Source organism: Marmota monax, unplaced genomic scaffold (assembly GCF_021218885.2).
Source record: "Marmota monax isolate L192 unplaced genomic scaffold, Marmota_monax_Labrador192_F-V1.1 WCK01_AAM20220418_F8-fsc00075, whole genome shotgun sequence".
Classification (NCBI taxonomy): domain Eukaryota; kingdom Metazoa; phylum Chordata; class Mammalia; order Rodentia; family Sciuridae; genus Marmota; species Marmota monax.
Genome location: NW_026694772.1, coordinates 3,198,921 through 3,226,497, shown reverse-complemented (window position 1 = coordinate 3,226,497; position 27,577 = coordinate 3,198,921). Strand labels below are relative to the sequence as shown.

The 27,577-nt window shown below is 37.5% G+C and overlaps 1 protein-coding gene across 1 annotated transcript; it reads right to left on the bottom strand.

Moving 5' to 3' along the window:
- Positions 1–23,057: 23,057 nt before the first annotated feature.
- Positions 23,058–27,275, bottom strand: Nr0b1 (nuclear receptor subfamily 0 group B member 1). Its single transcript, XM_046425340.1, has 2 exons — positions 26,066–27,275; positions 23,058–23,684 (listed from the first exon to the last, which is right to left on the bottom strand). The coding sequence occupies exons 1-2, from the start codon at positions 27,273–27,275 to the stop codon at positions 23,440–23,442; spliced, it is 1,455 nt and encodes a 484-aa protein (XP_046281296.1). The 3' UTR covers positions 23,058–23,439.
- Between the last annotated feature and the right edge of the window lie 302 nt (positions 27,276–27,577).

Below are 27,577 nucleotides of genomic sequence, written 5' to 3'. Positions count from 1 at the left end.
TACAAATTACATGTCATATGCTGATAGGCTTCACAAACATTAAAATTCTACATAAATACATAGCATTGAAATGGAAAAAGTACTAAAGAAAATTTAGAAATAATAATTTATCATCATCATCATCAACATCCATTGATTTCTTACTATTCCCAAGAACTGTTGTAAATATATATATATATATATATATATATATATATATATATATATATACATAGACACAAAATCGTGGCTAATTTTCACAAGAACATTTGAAGTAGGCATTATTAGCTCATCTACAGATGAGATAAACTAAGTTTAAGTTTTTAAGTTTTTTAATCAGTTATATAAGTTTACAGAGCTAGGGAATAGCAGAGCCACAAATGAAGATTAGAAGATATTGTTTCTGCCATTGTTTTTTGTGATTTCAAGGAAAATAAAATGGAAGATGGTGACTACGGTACTGTGGCTTTCCTATTGAAGATGAATAATTTGGTCATTTATTGTGGGATGTGGTTGAATATGTTGATTATCATGAAGAAATTATTAACAAAAGTAGCATAGTAAATATAATAAAATTATAGCCCTACAAAACAGATACATTTTGAAATAATATTATATTTCAAATAATAACCATGAGGGTGGAGTTTTGTATTTCCTGAGATGTAAATCAGAGGATTTAAAAATAGCAGAAATGTAGAATGAACAATCTTAGAATTCTAGTGTAAAATACTAAGACTAAAGTTAGCAAAATTTTATTTTATTAGGAATTTTTATTAAATATTTTTTAATGTTTTTATTTATTTTCATTTTTTTGTTAGTACCAGAGATTAAACCCAGGGAATTGCACATGTTAAGCAAGTGCTCTACCACTGAGCTATATCCCAAGCCCTTATTATTTTATTTTGAGACAAGATCTCACTAAGTTGCCCAGGCTGGCCTTGAACTTGAGATTCCCCCCACTTCAGCCTCCTGAGCCACTAGTATTAGAGGCATGTACCACCGCACCTGGTTCATATTTCTAAAATGTTAGACCTTTATTATACAAATAATGAATGAGAATCTCTCCTAGTACTAAAATAAAGTAAAACACACTTGGAAATGATATACCAAGGCTGGTCCTCCAGCACCTGCAGCATGGTTACCACTCCCAAGCAGAGGTAACTGCTTGAAGAGTGGGCAATGTGCTCTTTATGTAGGAAAAAATGCAAAATCAATATTAGTGCTGAGAAGTTCAAACTCTGGAAGATGCTGGGTATCTCTTCACTGATTGGGGTCTTCTGGGTCACACAACCAAGATATACCACTGAGTATAGACCCTTGCTGTCGGGTGTGGGCCTATGATAAATTTCTAGACTTGAGATGTGAATGGAAGTGGTATGTGCCCTTTTCAAGCTGATACATACAAATTATAAAATGATATGCTTGGTGCTTGAGGCAGATGAACACAGTTTTGGCCAATACTTGAAGAAGATAGGGATTATAATCTTTCCTGAAGGCAGAAGCATGCAACATGAGGAGTCTTAGCAGTTTCAGATTTGCCTCCCTATGTGGTAAGTGGGAATCTTATTTGATGAGCACAGATATGCAAGAAATATTCATACTATCTTACTGAAATAAAATAAAGTCTGAATCTAAATGCAAGATGTATTCTACTATGTTTATGGGAAATATAGTCACTGCAGTCAGTTGAATGTTCAGGATCTCCAGCTGATCTGTACCCTTCTTCACAGATACAGATGTCCATTGGATCTGCAATGATAATTCAGGGACAGGATCAATGCCATAAAAACTTTCATTCAGAACAGAGAAGAACGGCAAACACCCAGCAGTTGCTGATCTATAACAATTATAAAATCCTGCTGGGGTAAAAAACATTTCTTGATTAGACTCTGAATTTCTATCTAGGAAAAATACCCTGGTCCCTGATTGAATTTCCTTATCAATTTTCTTGCAAAAATATACATCCATCATGCTTAATTTGCAACATCCAGTTTTTGGCTGTATAAAAAGTAGTGAGAAATTTCAGATATTTGGAGAACAATTAGAGTGCAGCATCCCTTTATATTTTTATGACTATTTCAGAGTTTCACAGTTCTTTCACATCTAATTTAGAGGAATTTATATTTATTAACTCACCATGGGTATTTTCAAAATATTTAATTTTAATAGAAACAGCACTTTGTATTTATACTTATTTTATGCTATAATATTTAAAGGATCAATTAAAACAATGAAATTGGTTTAAATAAATTTGCTATTTAATGCAATAGATTATTGGTAAACATATAACTCAACTGCAAAAGGCATTTAATTCTAGATATGCCTTCTAGACAGGCATGTTCAATTTCTGCTGGGAGTTGGTCCAAGTGCTTAGTGGAAGGAATACAGGGCTTCATTTCATCAGAAGGGCAGTTAATAAGAAGAGCTTAATTAAGAGAATTTCTTCTTTAATTTTTTGTTTTCGAGATTTTTTCAGGGCCCACCTGAAGCCATTAATGCTCGTTATTTTATTTGTCTATATTTTGAAGTGTTTCCATGTATTAAAGAGGTACGACTGGATGAACTACCACAGAACAGAAGAAGGGACAGGTCTTGTAGTGGCTAAGACTAAGAAGGAAAAAGCATGGTGGGTCTTGTAGAAAACCAGAATCAGCAGATGAGTTGGCAGCAATTTTCCAGGGAGTTGGTGAAAACTTGCTAATTTTTCACCAACTGGTTACCCTGAGACTTGAACTTGAGATACATGACTTCCAGCTTTGCTGAAGGTTCCTATTTCAAACATAGCAAAGAAGCACAAAAGAGGGCTGTCTGACTTTAACCTGCTCAAATGTCACTATTAGATCCAGGAGTTTGGGGCAACCCTGAGAGAGGGGCAGTCTGAAGAACAATGAAGTTTGAGTCTCCCTGACTTGAGAGTCAATTTTAATTTTATTTAAAGAAATAAATAACTGTATATTTCTTAAGAAACTAACTTTTCGGTTGTGATTCATTCCTGTTACATAAGTAAGATTGTCTTCAAAGCATGAAAATTTAGAAAGTTCTGTTAAAGAGAAATTTCCAGGGACAGCAAAGCAAGGAGGGTTGATATTGACATATTTTACAATGTTTAATTTGGAGAAAATATGATTGGCAACAAAACCTTTGGATAAAGGAAGAAGAAAAATAATCTGGTGTGGGCACTATCAATGCAGCATTGTCTGGGAAAACAAAAGCCCAGTCACACGAACAGGAGCTCCCCAACAATGAGGAGATGAATTCCTGGTGAAGTTAAACATTTTGAACATTTTTATTGCCTAATTCCAGACTCAGTAATTGACACTCTGGTATTTTGGTATTTAGTATAGCATAGCTACTGGGTAAATATGGGTATATCAGGCTGGCTTAAGTATGTGATCTGATCAGCAGTTTTACTTCTTATCATAAGTTAGCTTTCCATTTTTATGTCATAGTTCTATGGTTTTTAGATATATCCTGGATTTAATGAGCTATTTGGCACCATGGAGATTTAACACATGAGTGCAAATTCTTTGACTTTATTCTAATCAAGTGATGAGGCTAACACCACCTTCAGTTGAAATTGAGTAGGCTTTCCTCACTGTTTTTACAAAGGGAATGCAGTGGAAGTGATTCCAGTAGTTGAAAAAAGGCTTCTGCCTATTTCTCCTGGGATGTACACCCTTGGAGCCTTGAATACCAAGTAACAAGGCTGGTTACCCTGAGAGTACTAGGTTAGAAGGGGCCACATGGAAAGACCACATGAAAGAGGCCTGAGACTACATAAAGAGAGAAAAATGTCTCCTGCTCCAGAGTCCACCCTTGTTCCTCCATCAACTGACTGCAACCATAAAGGAGACCATGAGGCAGAGCCATCCAGCTGAACTTTTTCTCAATTCCTGGAGCACAGAAACTATGAAAAATAATATATGACTATCATTGGTGGAGGTCACTACATTTTGAGGTGATTTGTTAGGCAGGAATAGATGACTACCAGTGGCACTTGAATTTCTGGGCCTGCAATAAAGAAGGCTAGAAGCTGAGCAATGATGAAACCACCAAATCATTTCCATGGTATAAGAGCAACCATTTAGCTTCTGCAATTTACCTGTGCCTTTTGTTGTTGTTGTTGTTGTTTAATCTTGGTCCAGCTAGAGATTCCTTATGGACAGTGAAACTGTGACATTGCTTATTATCCTGCATCTGTCTCATTTAATATTGAGCATCTACAGGAGCTGCATAATTAATGCTAATAGACCAGTGAGAGGCCTCAAGAAAATAACACCATGAAGATTAAAATCCAGTGCCACTATAATCTTTAACTTAATCAAAAATGCTAAGAGGAATAATATCACCAAGTCACATGATAGAATATTAATAGCTGACATTGATGGAGCAATGGAATACTTGTGTGCCAAATTGTGTCCCCAAAGTTTTCTGGGCTCTTAAACATTTAAAACTTAAAACATCTCCTTGATGTAGGCTACATTATTATTCCAATGTTGCAGATGAAGAAACAAAGTTGCAAAGAGGTGAGTTTACTTTATTTCCCTAGGGTCCCTCATGAGTAAGAGGCAAAAAGCAGAAATGAATGTCAAGGTGTATAAAGCCTATTCCATTATCTATGACAATTTACTGAATCTAAATAGACTCTCAGCTTTATAATAAAATGATGATGATTATTTTCATGTACGTAATATGGTAAGGAATTAAGAATACCAGTTTGGGAGTCTAGTTTTATGTAAGATCTCAGGCTTGTATTGGCTGTGTGATCCCAGACAGGTTACATAATTCCTCTGAGCTTTTCTTTTAAAAAGAAGTGTCAAATGGTGATGATACCACACACCTTTTAGGATAGCTTTCAGGATTAAATTTGATAAGGGTTTGCATGATATAAGCTCTGGTAGCTATTATTCAGTCAACTAACTTTGGATGGCAGTCTGCTCCTAACTTTCTCCAGCTGATAAGGTAAACCACAAGATGGAATTATAAGTCAAAAATAATACAACTGAAGCAGGCTTCAGTAGAATTGGGGTCTGCCCAAAGAATCATTTGTTAGCTTACAGCTGAGTAATATCAACCACATACTCAATTTGGGGGGAGTAAGCTTCCCAAAATAACAGAGAAGAGATAATGCCAAATTCAATATGTAGAAAATTCCAGTTATCTTAAGACTGAAGTTAGCATGACATGGGACAAGAGAATTTTCTTTCTCACAGTTTTAATTCCAAGTAGCTCTGACAGTTGAGAGCACCTTGTAGTTGTAGTAAAGCTTTTTTTGCTTTTAAAATTGTGCTTTCTCTAAGGAAAAGCAATCTATTCCACTGGAGGACAAATGAGTGGCCTCCGATGTAATAGACTCACTGTAGTGACAAGGAATTCCATAAAATATTACCCTTATCAGAGTTAATTTTCATTTTATGAACTTATGTTATGATGCCACCATATTTTTACCATAGCTTGTTGATTGCTTTGTGCTCAATTAGGCCCTTACCTTTCTTGAAGAAACTTCATTCATAAAGCATTTGGGCCATATATAGGGAAGCACACTGGCATTCTTCCCATTTCTGCATGATAAATTACATCAATAAATGAATCTCTTTCAAAATTGACAGTGGATATCTTTTTTCACCTCCAAATGTTGTAAAAGAAATTATCTTTTCACAGCACTGCAAATTCTCCAACTAATATTATAAATTTTACATAAGAACAAATTGTTCAGCTCTCCATTCAGAGTGTATGACTGACTATATCCCTGACTATGCTAGTGCTGATTATTCCAAGCAATATTATCTAAAAGGAAAGGGGGGAGTTGATGGTTTCATCATTTAGTTTGTTGATGCCTGAGGTTTAGAACCATTCCAAAGCACTGTTTGTCAGCTCTCTTTGAAGTGTCCAAAATATCTGCAATTGCTGTAGGGTTTTTTTCTGTAAAATGCACACAAATATGTAGATTTCCTTACATACTTCATGTTGATATACTTGGTGCTTAAGCTTGTTACATTGTCAGGCAAACCATGGACCAGGTAATATAGTCCTAATATATTGGAACTATCAGAAATTATTCCATGGTTTATTTTTCTGTTAGAACATTATATCTTGAAGATTCTTTGGCTTTTTAGCAATAGAAATAACACCATTTTGCTGAAGTTATGTGGAAAATGAAACAGACTGAATTTGGAAGCCAACCCCCCAACACACACACACACATACACATACACACACTGAAATCAGGAAGGCACAGATGCTGGCCTCAGGAAGTCACAGATTCTTTTGACATGATAAGAAGGCTCCAGGGTATTGGAAAGAGGCTAAACCTGTTAAATTCCTTTGGGTCTAAGAAGCAAGATAAACCTGTCCCAATGCACCCTTCCCCCTTTTAAATTTTCATCACAATTCAGTTTTTTGCCTTTCTTCAAAGCTGGATTTGAATAAGACCTGTTTTCTTATCAATTTGATTCTGAATATGTTTGGAGCAGAGAGCATATGGCTTAGTCTCTTCCTGCCCAAGTGGGATCTTGAGCCTCCAGGTAACAAAAGCTATCGGGAACTAATAGAAGCTAGGCTCTGAAAAGGGCAGAACAAGTCTGTCTTCCTTCCAAGCTGTGAAATAGGAATTTCTTTGAAACTGTCTTTAAAAGTAACCTGAACAACAACAGGTGTACTAATCCTAAGATCAAATGGGTGTAAACAAAAGAAGGCAATTAAAAATAAATATCAAGAATAAAATACCATGAAGAAAAAGAAAGATCAATGGGGCTTACTCGTGGCAGGGTCTGCTGAGGTTATTATAAGGTTAGGAGTCATGGTCATAGGTTTCTCAATGTATTTCAGAAGGGAAATTTTATTAACGGATCAGGCATATTAAGGTGAAGTCTGCCTGGTCACTGATCCCAGCAACTGCATTAACATAGAATTCACTTACGAATGAAGCCCCCCTGAATAGCATGGCCACCATGGCAGGACCAACTAGCATCAGAAATACCTGGTAAAGACTGCAGAACAGGGGGAGGGGGACTGTGGTAGTGGCTCAGCGATAGAGCACTTGCCTAGCACATGCTAGGCACTGGGTTCAATCCTCAGCACCACATAAAAATAAATAAATAAAATAAAGTTATTGTGCCCAACTACAACCAAGAAAAAGAATTTTTTTTTAAAAGTGCAGAACAGGGGCTGAGATTGTGGCTCAGAGGTATAGCACTTGCTTGGCATGCATGGGGCACTGGGTTCGATCCTCAGCACCACACAAAAATAAAATAAAGGTATTGTGTCCACCTACAACTAAAAAATAAATGTTTTTTAAAAGAAACTGCAGAAGGTGGACCCCAGTTCTCCTGATAAACATCAAACAATAATAAATTTGAAATCAGCATTGTTTACCATTCTCTGATCAGAGCATCCTCTCTCTCTCTCTCTCTCTCTCTCTCTCTCTCTCTCTCTCCCCCCCCCCATTTGTTTGAGCCTAACTTTACTTTAACTTGTAATAAAGCTCTGCTTGGCTTTTCATGTCTGACTTTAAATTTTCTTTCTTAGGAACACAAGAACAGAGGTATGCAGCTTCAACTCCCCATTCTCTTGTGACAGAATGAGGGAAAAATTCCTCTCAAAATTGATGAGTGCTTTTAGAGAGGGAAAATTGATGCTGGCTAGCTGAACATATTTTTGCTCCAACCAAAACAATTTTTTTACAAAAAACATTCTGCTAAATTATCATTTACTTATTTCCTCTATTATCCCCAACATTGTAACAGGCTAAACATTTCCTTCTGATTTCCATGAGTCAGTTCAACTCTTACTTGTTCTGACTCTCCTCCATCCTTAAAGGAAAGAAAATGAAATAAAAGAAGACTTAGGATGGACTTTCTGGAGTTGAGAATCTTGATGGGATGCAAAGATCAGTAGTGGGGTGATTCCCTATCTCTCAAGCCCACAATTCCTCCCTACTCTCTTGTCCCAGATGAGTTGGGTTTTGAGTTCTGCTAAAGAGGCCTGATAATAAAGAGAGAATACACTACACTGGACAGATATGGGTAGGAATCATATTAAAACTGAAATTTGAGATACCTAGTCTTAAATGCACCTCATTAAATCTCATCATAATATGTCCAAGGGCACTGTGGTTTCCATTCTGGGATATAAAAATTGATGCTGACAAGGATATTTTGAGTCAGGGCAGGGACCTTTGGCAATCTGGAATGCTCAAATCCAAGATTAAGAAGCAAAGAGTGGAGGCTGGGATTGTGGCTCAGCAGTAGAGTGTTCACCTAGTAATGCGCGGGGCCCTGGGTTTGATCCTCAGCACCACATAAAAATAAATGAATGGAATAAAGGTATTGTGTCCAACTGCAACTAAAAAAATAAATATTAAAAAAATGAAGCAAAGAGTGTCACCAGATAGATCCTTCCTTAAATATTCTTGGTCAGGGTGCTGGTGACTTCCCCAGGAAATGGATAAGGGGATGCAGATTGATGAGTCAGTTCCTTGCTGATCTCAGCTGAATTTGAAGGGAGGGCATTAAAATTGGCCACAGAGATGATTGGTTGGCATTCATATTGTAAGTAGGATTATGCACATGTAGTATTTGTCTTTTTCTTTCTATGTATTTATTTTATTTTTTTATTTGTTTTAATTAGTTATACATGACAGTAGAATGCATTTTGATGCATCATATATGATGTATAATTTCTCATTCTTCTGGTTATATGTGATGTGGAATCCCACTGGTCATCTAGTTTTATATGTACATAGGGTAATAATGTCTGATTCATTCTACTATCCTTCCTACCCCCATACTCCCTCCCCTCCCTTCACTCCCCTCTACCTAATCTAAAGTAACTCTAATTCTTCCATTGCCCACCCCCCTTATTGTGAATTAGCATCCACATGTCAGGGAAAACATTTGATCTTTGGTTTTTGAGATGTTTTTTCTTTGACGGTTTTAGTCCATTTAGGCTAATGTCCTCAGGGTTTACCTTTGTTGTCACATATTACAAAATTTCCCTTTTTAAGGCTGAATGGTATTTCATTGAATGTATGTATCACGTATTCTTTATCCACTAATCTGTCAGTAGACACTTAGAGTATGTTCACATTTTGGCAATAGTGAATAGTGTTGTAATGAACATGTCAGTGCACATATCTCATCACTCCAAATTTTCATAGACCATACCAGAAGCCAGTTCTGAAGAAGAAAAGTGTGACTCAAGTCTAGAAACTCTTAGGAAAAGTGCAATACAAGGGGCCTAGGAAATTCCTGGAATGTGAAGATCCAATAGCTGACTTCTCTGTGGCTCTGCAGCAAGAAGGAGGATCAGTAAAGAGAGGTAGGTCTCTACATGGTGCTAGAGTCAAGGTTTGCTGTGCTCTTGGACTTAAAAGGCAGTTTCTGTCCATAGTAGAACCCCACAACAGAGGTTTTTGTTTTTAATTGTGCATTCTATTTCTTTTAAGCTTAATTTATCTTCCCTTGAATATTAAAACACAACTTTTGGAGAGTTTCTCTCAGGAACCAGAGGTTCAACTGGGAGCTGAATGGAATAGTACAAGGCATCCCACATTACCAAGATGTTTTCTTGAGATTGGAGAAGGACATCTAGAAAAATTCTGCACACCAGAGACATTATGGTGCTGGAGCCAAAGAGGCTGCTGTCTCTATCAAAGAAAGAGAAGTGCCGATTCCCCACCTCTGGCTGCTTTCAGCTCCTGCCTGCCTGCCTGCTTCATTCTGTGATGACTTGAAAACAACATTCAGTGGGGTGCCAGGCAGCAGCCATTACTCAGAAAAACAGGATGTCACTTATGCAAGAAAAGGGGGATGGTTCCTTACTTTGCCTCTCCATCAAAATTCCAAGTCCAAAGGAGGGAAGAATTCTTGAGGTGCTCCAAAGACAGCATAGAAGCAAGTTTTAATTTTGGGTGTAAATCTATGAGGTTTTCACATTTCCTTTCATGAGTTTCCAATGCAAAAGTTGTTTTGACCTGATTCTCAAAGTAATTTCAAAGACAAATTATGTTTATCTTTGAGGAAATATAGTCCAAGTTAACCTCCTTGATCCTCCTCTCTTTAGTGACAATAAAGCACTATATTTTCCCCCAAAATTAGTAAAAAAAATGAATATAAAGGAAGGTGTTTTATTCACTCCTGTAATATTCTTTGATGTTACAAAACTTTAAAAACAAAATTTAGGAAGCATTATGGAGGAAAAGAAGAAATTATTTTGATTTGACAGATAAAGTAGTTTCCTGGAGAAAAGATTATTTGAAATAGCTTTCAAAAGTATTCAGAATTTCAACTATCAGATTGAATTTTAGGAAAAGGAAGGCAACACAATAAAAGACTCAAAAAACAGGAGAGTTCTTCTCTAGAAAAATGACAAATCTTTTAAAATATTGGAATGAACTTAACTGTGTCAACAAATGTCATGTGGTTACCAATGTTTTTGACTTTTTCTTTAATAAATGAGTTTAGATATCCCAAAGACAAGGAAAGATTTATTTTGATGATCCAAATTGTTGACTTGGAAATGTCTAGTGTAACAGAAAAGACATTAATGCCTTGCTGTTCCTAACATCCTTAAAAAACTACTAAAGGCCCTCTAATTTATATTTGAAATTGTTTAAATAAAAGAAATATTTCTACAATAATGTAGGAGGGGCAGGGGTAGGATACCTGAAGGAGAGTGACAACTTTCACCTTGTGCACATTTGTATTTTGAGGAGAGATATTAATCAATGAAAGTCCTCTCATAACATTTTTTCAATTCTCAGATTTGGGCAAATAATCTAGTTTAGAGTATATTGATATGCCTGGTATATATATATGCTAAGGAAGTGTTTGATAAATAAATAATTATCCTCTATGAAGAAGATACTGATGATGGTGTAAATGCCTTCAACATAACATGATCAAAAGTGTTCATTCAAAATGGCCTAAAACTAAGGATTCTGTTTTCCACGGATTTTCCAGCTCACTGTTAAGGGAGATCTACTATTGGAATAATCCTAGTATGAGACATTTATCTAAATATTTTCTAAACAAATATTTAAAGATTTTTAGGATTTTTTTCAGAATCATAAAACATCCTGCTTTACTTTTTCCCTAGCTAGAGTAAAAAGTTGGTAATAATTGAAGGTTCACTGCAAAAGGAAGAATTTATTTCTAGATATAACACAGTCAAAATGTAGTCACTACAGATTATTGTTTAGATATAAAATGTTAATATGGGGATTATTTCAGGGTGAACCCTCTGTCTACTAATCAGATCTTAAGCTTCCTAACAATACAGTGTTTTTCACATTATAAAAAACTCAATACATATTTTTTTGAATTGGCCTCTAAGGTACTTGCTTTAATTACTTGCTGACAGAGAAGCTCTTGCCTGAGATTTACATAATTCTATTATTTTGAGGTAGGTAATACCTGGTACAAATGAACATCAATTTGGAAAGCAGTTTTGTCACTTGTTAGATTTTTTAATATTTTTTTATCTTACTAGTGAGAATTTTTTAGTTAAAAACTTTCACATTAACTGTCAGCAGATGAGTTGACAAGACTGCCTTATTTGTATCCTTGTATCATACAATTAGCTTTCACTCTAACCATATATATAGTTTCCAAGTGCTATCTAATTTGTAACTTTACCTTTCGCTGGCATCAACATCTTGACAGAATTAAAGACTAGGATTTTTCATAATTTAACTTTCCATTGGCATGCAATGAAACCAGAGCAGAAAAACAAATACATGAAATACATGGTAGCTTCAGAGCAGGAATCTTTAGTACATAACTCAGAGGAACTCAAGCAAAGAGAATGTAATTGCATTCTGAAATCAAAATGGTTATTGACCTACAAATCCTTACCTATGTACAAAAAAATTTAAAAAAATTTTTGAGAACAAAGAACACCAATCCACCCAATTATATCTTCCTGGCATTTTATTGGCATGTGGATTAAGTGAAGACTAAGGGAAAGGTCCCACCTACAAGGTTTTCTATGCACCTGTGTGTATATCCCTGGAGATCAGCTTTTATTCAAATAATCACTGAAATGTAGCTTCAGATATCTTAGGCTGAAAATTCGTGATCCTGATTTTCAGATTCCTCCTTGTAAGAAATTCAGCCATTGTTTTTAACTATTCATTAAAACTTGCTGATAGTAAATATTTTTTTTTTAATGTGGACCTTAATTTGTGTACACAGAAGTGCAACCTGACATATAATAGATCATGCTTCAATTTCTATTTTCTATAACACTTCATTAACTTTGTCCATAGGAAGTTTTGGTGCATCTTATCTAGAATGAAATTCCCTATACCTTCATTACTCAATGAATCAATGAGGATCTTGTGAAGGAGCAGCAACAGAGCCAGGCATGGTGGTGCATCCCTATAATTCCAGCATTTTAGGAGGTTGAGGCAGGAGAATCACAAGTTTGAATCCAGTCTCAGCAACTCAGTGAGGCCCTAAGCAACTTAGCAAGACCCTATTGCTAAATGAAAAGTAAAAATGGGGTAGGGATGTAGCACAATGGTAAAGCGTCCCTGGATTCAATCTGAAGAGGAAGAGAAAGAGGATGAAGAAGAAGAAGAGGAAGAAGAAGAAGAAACAGCACCAGTATTTCAAGTAGAGAAAGTTTACATGAAGAATTAATAACAAATAATAGTACTGACACATGAAAAGGGGTAACAGAAGACTCAGAGGGTTCCAGGAATAGCAAGTTCTAAAACAAACAGCCAAAATATTTATGCTGAGAAGAGTTGACCACATTGAGGTTCAGATTTCTTTTCTTCTTATTATTTTTTTTGTTCTTCTTAGTTATACATGACAGTAGAATACATTTTGATATATTTATACAAACATTTATACAAACTGTGATCCTCATTAGAATGTGGTTGCATATGATGATGAATACATTGTGGTGTATTCATAGACTTACATAGGAAAAGTTCAGATTTCTTTAAAGAGAGCAAAAACAGGCCCAGGCACAGTGGCGCACACCTGTAATTCCAGCAGCTTGGGAGGCTGAGGCAGGAGGATCACATGTTCAAAGCCAGCCTCAGCAACTGTGAGGTACTAAGCAACTCAGTGAGATCCTGTCTCTTAATAAAATACAAAAAGGGATGGGGATGTAGCTCAATGGTCAAGTGCACCTGAGTTCAATCCCTGGTACCCCCCCCCCAAGGAGAGAGAGAGAGAGAGAGAGAGAGAGAGAGCGCCAAAGCAGACTACCTCTGGGGGCCAAGACACTGACCAGAGGACACAAATCATAGCCCATAGGCCAGTGAATAATAAGAGTATGGTAAGAGACTGGCTGGCTGGAATTAAACTATGAAGGAGAGTAGGTACCTGAATTGCTTGATAAGAAAGGTGGACTTTCAGTGCCCCTTAGATCTTTCTTTGGTTGAAGCCAAAATTGTGACAACTGACAAAATAAATAAATAAATAAGTTTAGAAAGTGTTTCTCATATCACACACACACACACACACAAAGCAAAGAATGGAGGATATGGGGATGAGAGCTGAGAAATGAAGAATAGGTACACTACTTACATTAGAAGTCCAAGATTTTTAAAATCTAATAACCACCTATTTTTATGTTATCTTTCATTTTTCTAAATTAAGAAAAATAAACTCACATGATGTTGAAAGTCCAGATAATTACTCAAATGAATAAAATAGAATAGATAGAAGATAATAAAGAATGGTATAAAATATGGTAAAGTGAAGAAAACAAGCCTTGCCTCTAATGGTGAACCAATTCATACATATCTGCAGACTGTACAGGGAGGGAGTTTGTGATTGATACATTGAGCCCCCAGATATCATGGTATATTTTTTAAAAACTTGATTATGGAGTCAGACACTGTGGCACACTTTTGTAATCCCAGGGGCTTGGGAAGCTGAGGCAGGAGGATAGCAAGTTCAAGACTAGCCTCAGCAACTTAGCGAGGCCCTAAGCAACTTAGACAGACCCTGTCTCAAAATAAAAGATAAAAAGGGCTGAGGAGGGGCTGAGGTTGTGGCTCAGTGGTAGAGCACTCGCCTAGCAAGTGTGAGGTGCTGGGTTCAATCCTCAGCACCACATAAAAATAAATAATAAAATAAAGGTATATTTTATAAAAGGGCTGGGGATGTGGCTCAAAACAAAACAACAATAACAACAAAAAAATAAAGACACTTGATAATGTAGACCTTACAAACCAGAAGATTCTGTTTCATTGTGATATTTAGGTATGACCAGCAAAAACTTCCATTCTCATGTTAGTTATGGAACCACAGATTCAATCAGTCTTCCAGTGGATTGAAAGGGATTTATCATTCATCCATTGATTCAATGTTCTCTCTGATATGACTCCCAAATTAATCATTTATAGTATTTAATCATATATAGGTCTTAGTGGGTTTGAAGCTAATCAAAAGTAATCATTTTTATTTCGTGTTGGAAAGAAAAGAAGCAAGGTTCCTTGTGTTTTAATATTCTACATGTTATGCTTAATTTGAATTAGGATACATTTTCCACTTTGGCAGTTCCTTTGTTTATAATTTAAACAGAAATGATAATAGTAGCATCAGACTCTATTACAATTACTTTGTGGAGGTAAGAAAAAAAATAACCACTTAAAGTGTTGTAATTACATCAATGCTGTTAAATCCTCTACGTGTGTTTTTAAATGTCAAAATCCCAACATTAATTACCTTTATGCATTGAAGCATGAAATGGCTTCAAAGTCCTTAGCTAAATAAAGATTATGACTAAACTAGTAAGGGTTAAGGCTAGACTTGAGAGCAACAAAAATATTTGGCTTTAAAATTTAGAAGTATGTTTTCTAGAACCATATGTTTATTATTTTTCGCATGACTTTATTTCTCTTTTCAATTAAGGCAATTTGTTAAAGAGATAATTAAAGACATTTTATATTTTTTACCTTTGTACTATTTTTTTTCATATAAACATGTGAACAAATATGAAAGTGTTTTTATAAAATCCATGTTACAGTTTTAGAAAGATACATCAAGTTTATCCATGGTCAAAAGCCAGAAGTAGTCTTAGGAACCTGGATAATAAGTGAGGTGTCAATGATGTATTCTATCAAGTGTTACAAATATATTTGCTCCAATTTAGTTTCTATAGGTCAATTGGAAGACCATGTGGTATGGTAGGAATTCAGAGACTCTCATCAAATAAGACAACTTTGAAATTCTAGCCATGCCTCATACTACTGATGGAGTTCTGGGAAAATGCTAAATTGCTGAGTCTTGATTTCTTCATCCGAGAAGAGCACATTCAACTTGTAGACCAATCCTAAAGACTGAAAGATATACTCTGTGACAAGCACTCAAAACAGTGTTTTTTTTTAATCCAAGTAATAGCAGTAAAACAAAGAATATATAATATGAACTATTTAAGAAACATCTGATGTTTATTTTATACTACAAAAAGTTTATTTTCTTTCTTCCTGCTTATTTTGTCCCCCACACTCTGCTTGATGCTACCTTCTTATTTTCATTCTACTTATTTTTTTTTTACATTTTGTTTTCTGTATACCATCCTGTTATCTTTCTCTAATCACTTAAAATGATCTCCAAATATCTGCCATAGCTGTTGGTCTTTTCTTCTAAAATAGAGCATATGGGTTAATGAGAACATTTTCTGACCTAAAGCATAAGGTGTAGGATTATACATCACCACTTACTCATATGAAACTCATGACCAAAATAGAAAAAAAATGTCTGGGGCTTGGGATATAGCTCAGTTGGTAGACCGCTTGCCTTGCATGCACAAGGTCCTGGGTTCAATCCCCAACACCACAAAAAAAAAAAAAAAAGTCTGACTCAAATCATTATATATTTATAAGACAACAATACAATTAAATGAACAAATATCTGCCCATTTCTCAGGTATTATTAGATTAAAACACAAATCATATCTTCCTTATTTCATACATGTAACTTATTAACCAGTATGACAATGCTTAAGGAAATTCTACAGAATTCTTAAATGCCTTCATATGCATCATGAAGACTCTCATTAGATATACATGTTGATCATAAGTTGAATGTTTAGAAGGAAAATAATGTTAATGAATGCACATTGGTAAATGGATAATAAAATAGGATTCAATGGCAAGTTTCTACTGAAGCATAAATAAAATAAGATCCCAAGTGATGTTTGAAATCATGATGCAGAACTTACATATGTTCTCTTCAGAGCAATGTCTCACTGACATTTACTTTAGTGGCCATATTTTACATATTATCTAACTGCACTATGATGACATACAATTAAAAGAAATTAAAGCTCTTCAGAAGGCACAATCAATTAATGCCCAGAAAAAGATGACACCAAAACAGTGGGACCCCTGTAGTCACTCAGACGGAATTTCTAAGTCCAGCCAGTCCTCAGTATATGTAGATTCTATATGTTCAATTCAACCAACTGACATCAAAAGTACACTTTAGGCCTGTGATTATTGTGTCTGTATTGAACACATACACACATTATTTATTGTCACTTTCCACTACAAAATCCAGTACAACACCATTTATTTACATAGCATTACATGGTATTGGGTATTATAAGTCATCTGGAGATGAACAAGCATATTAGAGTATGTGAGTAGGTTCTATGCAAATACTATACCATGGGACTTGAACATCTGTGGGGTTTAGAATCTACAGGTGGTCTCAGAACCAATCTTTCCTGGATATTGAAGAATAACTGTATTTAAGTTCTGATGACTTCTCTCTGAAAAACCTTCTTTGACCTACTTGCCAATCCATTTACCTGCCTCCCCATCTCCATCATTCCACCAGCTTCCTATGTCTAGATCAAAACTCCCTACCAAGAATCATCCCAAGTTTCTCCCCCCACCAATAGAGAAAGACACTCCTTTCTTCAGTTCACCTCTTATTGAACTTCTTGTTTGAAAGGAAGGAAGGAAAGACAGAAGGAGAAAAGTAAATCTAATGCACTAATTCTGATTAAGATATGAATCTCTCTGTTGGTATTAGCAACTTAAAAGAATGTTATAAATAAAACTAATCTTTACAAATAGTACCAGCTCCTCTCGAAAGTGTACAGTGGAACTCACAAATTGCCTCTCCTGTGTAAAAATGGACTTTCTTTTATCATCTGATGAAGAAAACATTTGGAACTTTCTCATAATGCCAACAGTTACATTTCCAAAGTTTTGCCATCTTACTGTCCCCTTAACAGTGTTAATGAAATACTTTTTTTCCTGTGTATTACCCTTATTGTTTTATGAAAGAAAGAATTCATAATCAATAAAGTGGAAGAGAAGAAGATGAGGATCAAATTCAATGTGAGGGTGGTAAAGATTGAAATCATCACATATGCTAAACCAAAGTCTCTCATACATGTTGATCATATTTCAATATCTAGGAAAAGAACATTAATGAATTCATAGTAATAACTGAACAATAAAATAGAATTCAAGAAATGAAATGCATTCTGCTGTCATGTGTAACTAATTAGAAAAAAATTTTAAAAAGAAGTAGAGACAGATATAAAAAATAGAATTCAAATGCAAGGTTCTGCTGAGGCAAAAAGAAAACAAGATGCAAAGAAAATATTGAAAACATGGTTCAGGGACTATAATGCTTACATGATTCTTAATCCCTCATCAAGCACATAAAAGTCTTGCAAGTTGCAAAGGGGAAAAGAATATTTGAGAAAGCCATTTGTTTGCTGAGGGCACTCCAAGGGTGGAGTGGTAGAGGTACTTCTGCTTTCAACTCAAGGTAACAGAAGGACTTTAGAGAGTGAATCTGTGTCCTCTGCAGTTTTGGAGCCATGACATGGTGGTGAGTCATCAGTGTCTGACTCTCACCTGGAAACCTAAAGGACAACAGACAGACTAGGGAGAACACAGAGTGGTAGGACATGAAACAGGTGGCTGAGTTGGATAGCCTACACTTTCTACATTTGCCAAAGCCAAAAATGAGTCTTCTTTCAGAAGGGCAGAAGAAAGAGAGAGAGAACATGCATGCCTCAGAGGTTTATCTGAAAGAGTACAAAGACTGAGTAGAAAGAAGCTAAAGAAAAGCAGATATCTGGGAACTTAAAGAGGAGATGTACAACTAGAAGGAATATAGAAATAGTTGTAAGAGAGAGATCTCAAGAGATCAGGGTGAACAGGTGTGGAAGAAGGTACCAACATAATCTATGAAAGCACCCACAAGAACAAGAGTCAATATTAAACAACATTTATGGCCAGAGAAAATTACAAAATTGGCATCAATCAGGTAAGAACTCTCCTGTTCCCCTTACTTTGGCCTCCTTGATGTCTCCCAAACCTGGGAGTATATGAAAATAATATAATAATAATAGGCAACAAGAAACAGAATTAGGAATAGAAGTGCAAAGTATATGTGGTGGGGGAGTAGGATTAGAAGTCCCTGGTGAGTGTCAGATCAGGGAAAAAGATTAGCTATTAATTTTCAGAAGTCCTAAATCAATAATCAACAGGCTTTCCTCTCTTTGAGAAATCATTGGATAGAAATCAGGGGTATAATGAACTTGAATGAGAAAAAAATAGTTTTATATTTTCATTAGACTTTAATTGAAATTCAGCCTTTCCTTTTATTATGAATGAAGGTAATGCAACACAGCAGGTCTAAGATTGCTGCCTTTAGAATAGACTTTTTGCAGAGTTGGATTTTGGATGACGTCTGGGAGTTTCTAATTCAGGAGTTCTCTCCTCCTTCCTTAATTCACTGTGCCTAGTCTGTGCAAACAAGGTGGCACACTGAGCACCTGCTTTCTTCCTATGTGCTTGGAATTTTGATACATGCTAGGTAGAGAATGCTTATGTAACCAGGCTTGATTAAAAAAAAAAAAACAAACAAACTTAACTCTGAATATCAGAAGTTTCCCAGGGCAGAATTATCACACACTTGTTGCTGAATTCTCATCATTGAGGAAAGAATGCACCCTGTGTAAACCCCCATTGAAGAGAGAGTACAGGAGGCCTGCATGTGAGTTCTTCCAAATTCTGCTGTTCTTTCCCCCACATGATCCAGCAATGTATTCTTACTATATCTCTGTAATAAGTCTTAAGTACGAGTACAACTTCACATGGAGGGCTGTAAGACCTTTTAGCAAATATCTGAATGTGAGGGTAGTCTTGGGGATAACCAACAGAGTAGTGATTTCTGTGGGATATTGCTAGAATGATCCCAACTCACTGAAATCTAGCTACAGCATTATTTGGGGAAAAGAAAGAAAGAGGGGCAAAGAATGATAATGGCAGGTGAACTGTTGCTCGTAGTTGCAGGCACTTTTTTATTAATGTATTTATTTTAATTAGGTATATATGACAGCAGAATGCATTTTGATTCATTGTACACAATTGTAGCAGAACTTTTCATTTCTCTGGTTGTACAGGATGTAGCATTGCACTATATGTTTTATTACTAGGGTAATGATGTTGATCTCATTCCACCATCTTTCCTGCCCCCATCCCCCCTTCCCATCCCTCCCTCCCCTTTGCCCAATCAAAGTTCCTCCATTTTTCCCATGACCCTCCCCCATTATGGATCAGCATCCACTTATCAGTGACTCCTATAGTGCAAGAAATAAAATCAAGAATTAATAAATAGGATGGATTCAAACTAAAAAGCTTCTTCTCAGCAAAAGAATCAATGAGGTGAAGAGAGAGCCTACATTTGGGGAGCAAATTGTTTCCACACATACGTCAGAGAGAGCACTAATCTCCAGGATTTATAAAAAATTCAAAAAACTTGACACCAAAACAAACAAACAAACCAATCAGTAAATGGGCTAAGGAGCTAAACAGACACTTCAGGAGAAGATATACATTCAATCAACAAACATATAAAAAAAAGTTCAACATTTCTAGTAAATAGAGGAATGCAAATCAAAACTACTCTACGATTTCATCTCACACCATTCAGAATAGTAGTTATCAAGAATATAAACAACAATACATGTTGGCGAGGATGTGGGGGGAAAGGAACACTCATGCAGGCACATTTGAAAAGATTAGACCCATCCCCAAGAGAGTTGGCTCTCCGGATCTCTCAGATGTTTTTGGCCATGTAGAATAAACTCTGCTAAATTTCAGTGGGAGGGCAAGAACAGTGAAACCCAGGTTATGCTTTGATTTTATTCTTTTCTGTTGTTTTGAGGGGGATATGGGTGCTCTGGAAGAAGGAGAAAGGGCCCAAACATTCTGTACAATGGGCTATGGATGAGCCAAATTTTAGTTTATAATTGCTCTTTCCTCCATGAAGGAGGAAAGAAAAAAGTTAAATCTTTTCCCAGAGTTGAAGCAAGATATTAGGTAAAGCAGAGGAATAAAGGAAATAAAACCACTGTAGCCCTTTCTTCAGCCTACTGCTGCCTCAGCTCCCCTCACTTTCATCCCAGTTGGGTTCTCCTGGTAACCAGAATGTGAACCCTGTAAATGGTAAATGTACTGCTAGGAATTTGAGCCTACTTATAATGAATGAAGAAAGGGAATTTTAAATCACAGCCTTGCATTTGTGGTTATTACATCTGGATACACGATACAATTTGGTGTAAAGTGTTATAGGCTTATAATTTCATAAATGCTAGAGGGGTCATCACATCAGGAAAAGCTGCAAAAAATTATATGTTCATGGGACACTACTCCCTTGGTTTTTGCCTCAGGTGGATGTATTAGAATTGAAACTCTTGGTTTTGGAAACAAGGCTCTGTAACTGATGATTTTTCCACTATAATTTTTTCTATTGGAAACTGTGGAAAAAGAGAGCCAATCTCCAGATGGAGATATACTTTTGGAGTTTTAAAAAGTGAGTTTGTGTGGCATTCTGTTTGTTTTTGCTAATGAGTTCTTATAAAATGAGATTTCTACCCCTTAGGGACTAATGGTTTTTGGGTCTGTTGTGTATATTTTTATATGGGCCATCAGTCCTGACTCTACTTCCCTCACTTTTCAACATTCTGTATGTACCTTTGATCATTTGATTCAGATGTCCCCAGAAAATAATTAATCTTTTTTAGGTTGTTCACTGGATACACACACGATCAAGACAAAAGGTATGAAGAGGGGATATGTAAGCCCATTATGAAAAAAATATATATCAAGATATCAGGAATTCACCCTGACAATTTCCTGAGCATGATGAGTCTTTTACTGCTTAAATTGTATTTAAATGCTATTTGGTGGAAAATGCTTTTGTCCCCTTAGAATCCTTTTAGACAAAAAGTCTGGGTTAAAAAGAAGAATGAATTGAGAAAAAGTTTAAAGTTAGGATTACTGAATGAGACATATTGAAATTATAACAATCAAGGGGAGAAAAAAAAACCTGGCATAGAGGGAGGCTGAGAGAAAGGAGAGGAGTGGGACTTTAATTTTTTTTTTTTTTTTTTTGTTTAGGAAAAATTTCTGGAAGTTTTCCCCTCTTTCTAAAGAAAAACTCTCTCATGCTGCCTTTGCAAGCTGCTGTCAACAATTTGGATTCAGACTGCTGAGCCTAGAAGACATGAGAAGACAGGGATGGGTGGGCTCCTACATGTCCTCACAGAACTCTCCATACACACCAGACAGATGAAGAAGTGTCACTGAAAGAATGGTTGGGGACTGACAACCTCAGACATTCTGTCTAGAACCAAACACGGACCTGAATTACTCACAATGGACTGAGCATTCTGGGATGATAGGCACCACAGTTGTAGGCCACAACTGGGGTGGCCTGGCCAACTTATATCATCAGTGCTTTGTTTCCAGGGATCTGCATGAGCCCTCAGGACTGTACTTATTGTGAGGGTGCCCTATCACAACACCACCTCAGCCCTGGAAGGTATTCAGGTCAGCTTTAACTGAGGCCAGAGCTGTGCTGTGGCCAGGTTAAAAAAATATTCCTAAGGAACAAAGGCTGCCTGAGGGTCCTTCAGAATTAATGGGATTTGTTTAAACAGACTAAATCCAGGACTCCTAAAGGGCATAAGTGAGATCGATAGTGCTGATAGTGCTAAGTCGGGTCTCACCCTGCTGTATGGGATCCTACTGCCACCGGTCAAAGTGTAGATTGTGTAGAAAAAAGTTAACATAGCAAGTCAGACTGCTGTCCTTAGAATGGCCTGCTTGCAAGTTTGGCCCTGGGCTGATAAGAACTTCATTTAGGAAGTGTTCACAGCCCTCTCTAAGTCATAAAGGTGACTCACTGTCCCTAGGCTATTTGTGCAAACATAGTTTACACTGAAGGAGAAAGCACAAGGAAACCGGCATGTGGTTTCCTTCAGATTCTGCCTGTGTCCTTTTCTTTTATAATCTGGCTATATCCGTGTAGTAATTCTTGGCCCTGAATACAACTATATGCTGTTTCATGAGACTTAGCATATCCCCAAGTGAGGGATATGAGGTGGTCTTGGGATCTCCTAAAAAAATCAACATTAGAAATCTCATATTCTTTAATATTATTGATGTTGCTATTTATGAATTTGTTATCTTGAAATTTCAATTACCTTGATCACTGCTTTGAAATTAAGGTTGATGTGTTTGTAAATAAGCACATATTATCACAAAAAAAATGTTTAAGACTCCTTACAAGGGTTATTCTATTACCTATAAATTAATGGACATGGATGGGCCCTCAATTTTATCTATGGACAAGGAAAAACTAGTTCTATGGGTTATATTTAAGGAAGTTGTAGGAGGCAAGAATAAAGTCACTTCATAATTTCATGCCATGCTAGTTCAATGTGATAGTTACCAAAACAGCATATGTATAAACTTTCTGCAGCTATAACCTCTCATTATAGAATGTAAGTTTTTTGTGGAGCTTTAGTTCAAATACATAATTGTGTACAGAAAACTGCCAAAATGCAACTTTGAAAATCTTTCTCACTTTCAGCTGACTTTCTGATCATAGATCATCCACCTCTTGGTTCCAGCTGGGTGCAAAGTAAGTCTTCTACACAGCTTATGGAAATGAAAATAAGTGCTATAACATTAAATGTCACAAATTACTTATAAGAAAAATTGTTGCTTATGTTTTCTAGGTTTTAATAAATTTTGAAGTTACTTAAATCCCCAATGAAAATTCTTAGTCAAGTTAATGGTTAATACCTTAAAATTTATTAAAACATAACACCTTAATTTTCATTAAAACAACATTACAAATTTGACTTTAGTGAGTTCAAAGAGAGTGGCTAAATTTGTGAAAAAATTATTAGCATAGTACCCTGCTCTTTCCTTAAAGATGTACAGAAGTATGTTACCTATTGGTAAATGTTTTCTTTCAAATGAAGCAGTATGGAAAACAGTATTTTTTCCATTCTCTGTATCTAAATTATTTATTCAATTGAATATAAAAATACTATGAATGTAAAAATAACAAGAAAGTTCATATTCACAACATTTGACATTCTTCTGCCTAAAGCTCTTCATCCTTCCTTCATGGTGAGCTGCACTCATGAGGCCCCATATTTATGCCTTTATAACTTCGCACACAGCATTTCCAGAATCATATCATCCATGCTGACTGTGCCAATGATGGGTCTGAAGAACAATTCAGCAATGACATTGGCATCGATGAATTTCAGCAGGAAAAGGGTGTTATTCAATTCTGTGAACCTGTTCTGATACCCTGGGTTCGTCATCTTGATGTGTTCACTGAGGATCTGCTGAGTTCCCCACTGAAGTCCCTCTATGTACTTCACGCACTGCAGGCCTGGCAGGACTGGAGGGAGAAAAATCTCAGTTAATCATTGCTCCAGTTTACTTTCCATACAAACTTTTACCTATGAGAAACAGGTCATTATATGGGAAGTTTTGCCAGATGACAAATGTTTTGCCATTCTTCCTCAAAATTTCCTGCCATTATACTCATCATCTAGCCAATAGTGGCAAACTTCACAGCCACAAACCACGATTCATGTTTCACTTTAATTATTTGCCTAATTATTTGCCTACAGGGCATTATTCTAGAGGCCCATATAATTTGAAAGTTAATGCTGAACACTTAACTATACCATGATTTCTGTATTGGGGAAAGTTTAAAAAATGTGATTCTAATGAGTGCTCTTAAGATTCTTACAAAAATCTTAGAAGTAAGGTTTTTGAAAGCATTCTCTTGTTAAAAAGTAAACATGAAAACATAGATTGCAACATGGATCAAAAGTAACTCAAAGTTTGTTATATGTATGTACAACTGTGCCATTATTCTTTATAATTAAAATGTACTAAAAGAAACTAGAAAAGTAACTTCAGAAAAGGCATGTGTGGGGCACTGGGTTTAATTCTCAGCACTGCACATAAACAAATGAATAAAAAAATAAAGGTCCAACAACCACTAAAAATATATATGAAAAAAATTTTTTAAATAACAGTGATAGAAAAGAGTTATTTGTTATAAGCAAATATAAAATCTGATAAAATGAGAAAATAAAGCAACACTTCTGGTCCATGTTCCCATTCTGATAACCCCAATCCACATATTAACATCCCTTACTATCTATAGCTCAATACCCAGGCTTGAGGCTCTATTTTATAGTGTGTGAATTCCATTCATGCCATCTGAAAACTGCATTTTTTGAGCTCCACATTAGTTTTCTCTGCCTTTTATACCACACCTTCTCCTCTGAACAGCTTTTTCAAAAAAGAAGGAGGAGGAAGAAGAGAAAGCAGGAAAAAAACCAAAGTCAGGAAAGAGAAAAGGCAGATGGAGTCCACAACTATCTTTTATTTGTCACCATGTTTAAACGCATGTATATATGTTTACATGTTGACCTTATATGTTTAATTACCTATAATTATATAGAATTCATGTGATTTTATAATATATAAACAAGTGTTTAACATAATAAATTACAATATTATAATTTATACTATAAATTATACTATAATTTATACTATAAATTATACTATAATTTATACTATATATCATGTGGGTTTAAACAAAGCTAAGGGAATATGAAAGGCTAAACATTAAAAAAAGTCACACATTTTATAGGCACTACCTTCTGTCCAAATGTAGGTGCATTTGTGTTTTAACACACCCAGGTTTAGCTGGTTAAACTCACCTGAGTGCTTTGTGGGTAAAGGTGGGAGGTAGAGTAACAATAAGGAAGAGGGGGGGGGGTGTGTGACAAAAGAGGGAAGCTATCAGAATGTAAAATTATGGAAGCTGACTCCAGTCTCACTGTTTATCTCAATAGGAATGAGAAAACTCCTTTCCAAATGACCTCAAGAATTACCTGGGGCACTTATTATGAATGCAGATCTACTGAGTCAGAATTTCTAGGGGAGGAGACTGGAAGGACTTAAGCACCACCCCCATACAAACACAAGTGCTTCTAATGCACAGGCCAATTTGGAAAAACAACATGAGCAAAAGTGTGACCTATAATAGTCAAAGGAATGAACTGAAGTCATGAAATGCTAATAATCCCAAATACTGCTAGCATTTAAAAATGCTAGATTTAGAGACTCCCAGCTCAAGGATTGGGGTGGGATGTAAAAGGAGCATCACCCCCGCCCCATACACACACACACTGCATCATTTTCCTGCAACTTTGCCAAACTGATATTAAGAGACATGGAGAATGGGAGGGTCTAGATGCTTTGGACCATACAAATGACCGGTCAGAGGTAGATCGGTGAAGCACTAAGTTTGCTATTCTGACAATATTCCCAGAGACTTAATCTAGACTTAATAGATTTCCACAAACTAAATGGCTCTAGTAAAATTTCAAAATGGGGATTTAGAGAAAGATGTTGCATGACTTGCAGTGAGCAAAAACTTTCAAAGCTAGGCTACTGAATTTAAAAGAATAACTAAAGAAGAAAGTCATGTCCTGTGAAGGCAGAACTTACCTGTAGTAACGGGAACACATAAAGAACCAAGTAGGAACCTCTCCTCTCCTTTTGGCAGCAGCTTACCTACTAGGAATGGTTCCCAGAGCCCCCTCACCATGACTCTACCGAAACGTGATTCTTCCTCCAGTGCTCCGACAGCCCTGCCCCTCCCTGCTCCGCACTAAAAACTCTAGTTCCCATGCCCTGGGGAAGGCACTTTCTAAAGCTTTTCTGAGCTGGGAAAGTCCAGGCTGGCGACCTTACCTGGGTTAAAGAGCATGATCCCCTTGAGGTAGGCATACTCTTTGGTACTGATATCCAGACTCCAGCACTTGGCAAGGAAGGTCTTGATGGCCCGAACAGTGGTAACCCAGGGCAACTGCTCAGCTTCTGACAGCGGCGCCAACTTTGGCTGCGATGTGGACAGAAGTGGTGGCTCGAAGCCCTTGGTCTCCCGCCGCCTGGTGGTGAGGCTCCTCTGCAGCATGCTGGGCTCTGAAGTCTCCGCCGTCTCGAAGTACAAGCGATCCTGGGCGAGCTCGAGCATGAGTAGAGACGCCCAACAACCTCGCAACAGCACTAGCTGCTGTTCAAGAACTAGCACCTGGAAGCAGGGCAAATACTTAACGAAGCGTAGCGTCTTCAACAGGCCAGCTGAGGCTGCCTCACAGACCACCTGTGGATTCTTTAGGGCCACCGGCTGCTGCGCGCCACACCAGGTGACCCAAGAGGCCGCTGGCCGCGCCTCTGGAGCCTCCGGGGTTTGATTCGTGCTCGTAAGCATGCTGTACGGGATGATGCCCTGCTGCTGTTGCTGCTGCTGCTCCTGCTGCTCCTCCTGCAGCTGCTGCAGCTGGTCTTCACCGCAAAAGTAGTTGTGGTAGTGGAGCGCTGGGTCCCGTCCGCCAGGCAGCCCTTCTCCATCTCTCAGCCTCTGAGCGCTGGAGGAGAACTCCCACCCCGAGCCTCCTGGCTGTGCCTCGGACGCCTCCGGAGCCACAGGCGTTTGCTTTGCATTGGTGAGCAAGCTGTATAAGATGCTGCCCTGCCTTGGGTGCTCTTCCCCACAAAAGCAGCAGCGGTACAGGAGCGAAATGGCCTGTCCGCCCGGGAGCCCCTCTCTGCCCACCCGGGACTCAGAACCGCATGAGCAGCCCCAGCACGGAACTCCCAGCCGCGCTTTGGGAGCCTCTGGAGCCGCTTGAGTCTGCTTTGCGCTGGTGAGCATGTTGTAGAGGATGCTGCCCTGCCTTGGGTGCTCTTCCCTACAAAAGCAGCAGCGGTACAGGAGAGAGGTGGCCCGCCCGCCTGGCAGTTCCTGTCGGTCAACCCTGGGATCAGCACCGCATGAGCAACCCCAGCACGGAACCCCGAGCCGCGCCTTGGGCACCTCAGGAGGCGCCTGCGGTTGCTTAGCGCTCATAAGCATGTTGTAGAGGATGCTGCCCTGCCACTGGTTGTCTTCGCCAGCCATGGCCCGTGCCGTCCGCTGTCGGTTGTGCCCAGTGGCCGCCTCCTGGGACTTATTTATACTGAGCGCACACGCAAGCACGTCCGCCTCCTCCTCTTGGGCTCAGAGGGGGGCGCGGCATTGTGATTCCAAGTGCCTGCCTAGGACCTCAGAGGTTCAAAGAAGCAAATATCCCCTTGAAGCTGTTAATGGAAGAATATTAGCATTTGCGAGCTCCTGGACACTTCCTTTCGTCCCTTTACCTTGCCTCTAGAAGACTGGAACGGAGCTCCTGGAGCAGGGGGTTGGGGCACTGTTAAGATCTT